This window comes from Elephantulus edwardii, unplaced genomic scaffold (genome assembly GCF_000299155.1).
Source record: "Elephantulus edwardii isolate Elephantulus edwardi_28Jun2011 unplaced genomic scaffold, EleEdw1.0 scaffold00032, whole genome shotgun sequence".
NCBI lineage: Eukaryota > Metazoa > Chordata > Mammalia > Macroscelidea > Macroscelididae > Elephantulus > Elephantulus edwardii.
Genome location: NW_006399782.1, coordinates 1,998,124 through 2,003,164, shown reverse-complemented (window position 1 = coordinate 2,003,164; position 5,041 = coordinate 1,998,124). Strand labels below are relative to the sequence as shown.

The 5,041-nt window shown below is 40.0% G+C and overlaps 1 protein-coding gene across 1 annotated transcript in view; it reads right to left on the bottom strand.

The window, feature by feature from the left end:
* The window catches only part of RNF168 (ring finger protein 168, E3 ubiquitin protein ligase), a 33,023-nt gene that overhangs the window by 20,985 nt on the left and 6,997 nt on the right, over positions 1-5,041 (bottom strand). Inside the window, exon 2 of the mRNA XM_006884291.1 lies at positions 2,025-2,101. Within this exon, the coding sequence (XP_006884353.1) occupies positions 2,025-2,101 (77 nt within the window). The remainder of the gene's footprint in view (positions 1-2,024; positions 2,102-5,041) is intronic.

The following is a 5,041-nucleotide window of genomic DNA, read 5'->3' as shown; positions in this document are numbered from 1 at the left end:
ATTGCTATTGCTAAGACTTCCAAAACAATATTGAATAAAAGAGGTGATAGTGGGCATCCTTGCCTAGTTCCTGTTCTTAAAGGGAATGCCAAGGCTGCAAATCTTTATGGGAGCAGATAATCCATCTTTCTTACAGGGAGAGACAAGTGAATTCAAACTATCAATCTTTTTATTAGCAGCTCAAAACATAACACATTACACCACTAGATATCCTTTGAAATATTTACATTCTAATACATATTCAACTCAAAAAAGCATACTGTGGCTGACTCTGAGAAGAATGGGAAACCCAGAACACTTTGATTGTGCTTATATGAAAGCTGTACTTGGACCAAGAGGCAATTGTCAGAACAGAGCAAGGAAACACTGCATGGTTTAAAATTGGGAAGGGTGTGCATCAAGGATGTGTCCTAGCTACGTATCTTTTCAATCTATATGTAGAACAGATTATCTGGGAGGCTGGGCTCTATGAGGAGAAGGGTGGCATCAGGATTGGAGGCAGACTCATCAACAATCTGCATTATGCAGATGACATAACCCTACTTGCTGAAACTGAGGAAGACGTGAAGCGCTTGCTGCAGGTCAAAGACTACAGCCTTCAACATGGATTGAAGCTCAATATCAAGAAAACAAAGATTCTCACCACTGGGCCAAGTGGCAGCATCATGATGGATGGTGAAGAGATTGAGATTGTTGAAAGCTTCAGTTTGCTTGGCTCTACAGTCAACACTCTTGGTACCATCAGCCAGGAAATTAAAAGACAAATTGCATTGGGAAAGTCTATTGTTAGAGACCTCTTTAAAGTACTGAAGAGCAATGAGTCAGTCTGGAGACTAAGGTGTGCCTGATACAGGCCATGGTCTTTGCAATTACTTGCTATGCATTAGAGGGCTGGACAATGACTAGGGATGATACAAGGAGAATTGATGCCTTTGAGCTGTGGTGCTGGAGAAGAGTACTGAATATACCATGGGTTGCTAGAAGAACAAACAAGTTCATCCTGGAGATGAAGAAGCCAGGCTGCTCCTGGGAGGCAAGGATTCTGAAGCTTCATTTGACATACTTTGGATATGTTGCAAGGTGGGATCAGTACTTGGTGAGGGATGTTATGCTTTGGAGGGTGTAGGGTCGGTGCAAATAGAAAGACCTTCGATGAGATGGATTGATTCAGTGACTAGGGTAATAGGGATAGGTGTGTCAGAGACATTAAGATTGGCAAGGGATAGAGCAGGTTTTAGGGCTGTTGTACACAGGGTTGCTACGAGTCACAGGCAACTCAATGTCACATAACAACAAATAACAATATATACTATCTATGAGTTAGACAATGACTAAGGATGATAGAAGAATAGATGCCTTCGAATTGTAGTGCTGGAGAAGTCTTGAACATACTATAGACTGCCAAGAAAAGAAATTGGTCTGTCCTGGAGAGGGTGATACCAAGTTTCTCCTTGGATACTAGGATTCTGAAGCTCTGTCTTACATATTTTGGGCATGTGTCGAGGAAGGACTAGTCTTTGGAGAAGGACATCATGCTTGGAAAGGTGGAGGGACAGTGCGGGAGAGGAAGAACCCAGATGAGATGGACTGATACAGTGACTGGGGCAATGAGGGGTTGGTGTGTCAGAATTAATGAGACTGGCTCAGGACAGGGCAGGGTTCAGAGATACTGTACATAGGGTCGCAGGCGACTCAATGGCACATAACAATAAGGACAACATAGGAAGCTCTGATGGCCTTGTGGCTAATGAGCAGTGCTGCCATCTCAAAGTCAAGCGGTTCGAATCCACCAGGTGCACTGAGGGAGAAAAGAAGAGTGATTCCCTCTCATCTAAGTGAATGTCTCCAAAAACCTGCGGAAGGGTCAGCTATAGGTCAGTTAAAACCTCATCAGTTAAAGACTTGATGGTATATAATACTCATAACAATATATTTCTATTTCCACAATCACATAACTACACATAAAACACATATCTGAAAAAAAAACAGAATTTTCCAAAACAGAACAATTATTTAGCACTTACCTTACTTATCTCTTCTTCATATTCTCTTCTTAATTCTCCAGGTATACTTAATACCCGAACTGGTTGAAAGTCATCAACTTTTTGAGATCAAAAAAGGAAATTATAAAAAAAAAAATTTAAAAAAAGGAAATTATATTATTATAAAACAACACAGAAATCTCTATTTTTGCCTTTTCATTAAAATTGTATTAAGGTAAACATTAAAAATTAAAATGAACAAATATTGAGAGTTACAAAAATAACCAGAGATATTAGGAGATGGCTGATCAATAAATTCTAACAAGTTTCTAGAAAACAGAAAGCTTGACAGAACAGGCATGAATGAAGGCAAATTAAATTATTTTATTTTATTGTCTGTCTCCACAATACTAGTAGGAGACTACAGGATACCATACTCTGTACAGACTGAACAACTAAAAAGATTGCTATGGATATTGAAACCTTAAGTAAAACCATAAGGCAACTAGACCTTAGAGAACATGCCACCCAGCCAACAGAACAATACATCAGAACAATATTTTTCTCCAGCATACATGATCATTTTCCAGAATAGACTATATGCTAATACATAAAACAAGTCTCAACAAATATTAGAATATTGCATTCATATAAATCATCTTCTTGGTCATACTGGTGACAAGCTAGAAATCAGTAACAGGAAAATAAGAGGAAAACAAAACAAAAAACAAAGGAAAATAGTTAAAAACTACTCCATCACAGAAAGAAAGAAAATTAAAAATTTCCAACATAAAATGAAATCATAACAGATTAAAAATTTTAGGATACAGGCTTCTCCCTCAATATTTCCTTTCATGGAGAAAGGGCAGGTCCTTTGGAATGTAGCTTTCTTTGTTGTTGTTATTGTTATATGCCACTGAGTTACTTGAGACTCAATGTGACCTTATGCACAACAGCTCTGAACCCCCAGTCTATCCTGAGCCAACCTTACCATCTTTGACACACCCATTATCCCATTACCCCAGTCACTGAGTCAATCCATCTCACTGAGAGTCTTCCTCTCTTGAGCTGTCCTTTCACTCTCCCCGAGCATGATGGCCCTTTCCAAGGACTGGTCCCTCCTCACAACATGTCCAAAATATTTCAGACAGAGTTTTAAAATCCTTGCCTCTAAGGAGCAGCCTAGTTTCACCCTCTCCAGGACAAACCTGTTGGTTCTCTTAGCAGTCCATGGTATATTCAATACTCCTCTCCAGCACCACAGCTCAAAGGAATCAATACTCCTCTACCATGCCTAGTCCTTATCCAGCTTTCTGATGCATAGCAATTAACTGCAAAGATCCAGGCCTGGATCAGGTGCACTATAGTCTCCAGACTGATATTGTTGCTCTTCAGTACTCTGGAGAAGTCTCTGACAGCAGACTTGCCCAGCGCAATTTATCTTTTGATTTCCTAGCTGCTGGTATCAAGATGGTGGAGCCAACGCAAAGCAATGGAAGCAAACGGAAGCTGTTAACAATCTCAACCTCTTCACCATCTAGCATGATGGTGTCAACTGGCCCAGTGGTGATTTTGAATGATTACCAGAATTAGTTTTCTTCAGCTGATAAAGCCAGCAATATACCTTCACTGTCTTATCTCAGATGTGTGTCAACTTTCCAGGCCTATGTTGTAATTTAGAGTCTAGAGATCTTGATCACATTTTCCTTTTATAGATGTCACACTGGTTCATTATAATGATGCTATTATGCTGACTGGACTTGGTAAGGAAGAAAAACCAATAATTAGACTACTCATAAGATATCTGCATGCTGTTATTAAGATAGCAGCAAGTTGGCTACAATGCTATGTACAACAGAATGAAACACTGCCTGACCTTGTACAATCCCCACAGTCTTTGCTGTGTTCACTACTACAACCACTATAAATTAATCTGTCAAAATCCTGGCACCTTCCACCTAGCTGAATGAAACTTCTAGAGGGTTGTAAAATGAGCAAGGGCCATGTGGAGACAGCCATTATCTGATAATTGTCAACTTCACAAAGGAGAATTGTTCCTATCAACATCAACCAACACACAAAACCAATTTCCACGAGGTCTAAACCTTTTTCTACTCATCCCAGGACCAATATTACTGGTTTACTGGGTCAAAAGCCAATGTGATAGCTCATAGAACATACAGAACCATACTGGGAAAGTGAGAAGGCTCTAATTCAAGTTAGTACCAGGATAGTCAGGACAGCTTCTGAAATGTGCCTTGAGCCTTTAAAACAGTGTTACAAAGTTCTCAGCCCTACCAGTACTGGCCACCACCACCACAGTGTCCCAACACACATGGACAAAAGGTTCTTGGCTCTGGTTTAATGGTGTAGCAGTCCCAAGATCTGCTCCATCTCATGACAGGTCTCTGGTTCTCTGTCGTGGTGCTATGGCTGTTGCTCTAGCATGCCCTACTCTGGCTGGCACAAGAATCTGGTCCTGAAAGAGGAAATATTTTCTGACAGTGAGGTTCCTCCTTTTCTGCTGCTGGATCTTCTCAATTGAATAGCGAGACTTGCCAATCCCCTTGGCTAACACGCCTTATTTGCATCTGACTGTGCATCTATAAGGCGCAGACAAACTCATTGTCTAAGAATGTAATTTTGAACACTAAGCCCTTTATACCACTGGGGTTCAGTAGAACATTGTCTATATATCTTCTAAAGTGTATGAAATAACATCTAGTTTCTATAACTGGGGAAGGAGTGGGAGCACAATATCTGGTGGGCCATTTTAGATTCTGAAGGTAACATACCTGCTTGGGCCAATTTATCAAGTGGTTAAAAAAGCTACTGGTTCAAAAATTAAAAAGCAATAATATTCCAATTAGAGGCTCTACTAGTGGCACAAATCAGGTTACAGAGGGAAGGTAGTTCTTATAATAAAAGGCCTATTCACTAGCACTTTGTCTATTATAGTATAAAGGTTAGGAACCACAAGACGTAGAGGCTCAACTATGTCATTTATTGTTCTTAAGTCTTGGAGCAAATTCCATGTACTACTGGGTTGTTTTACAACT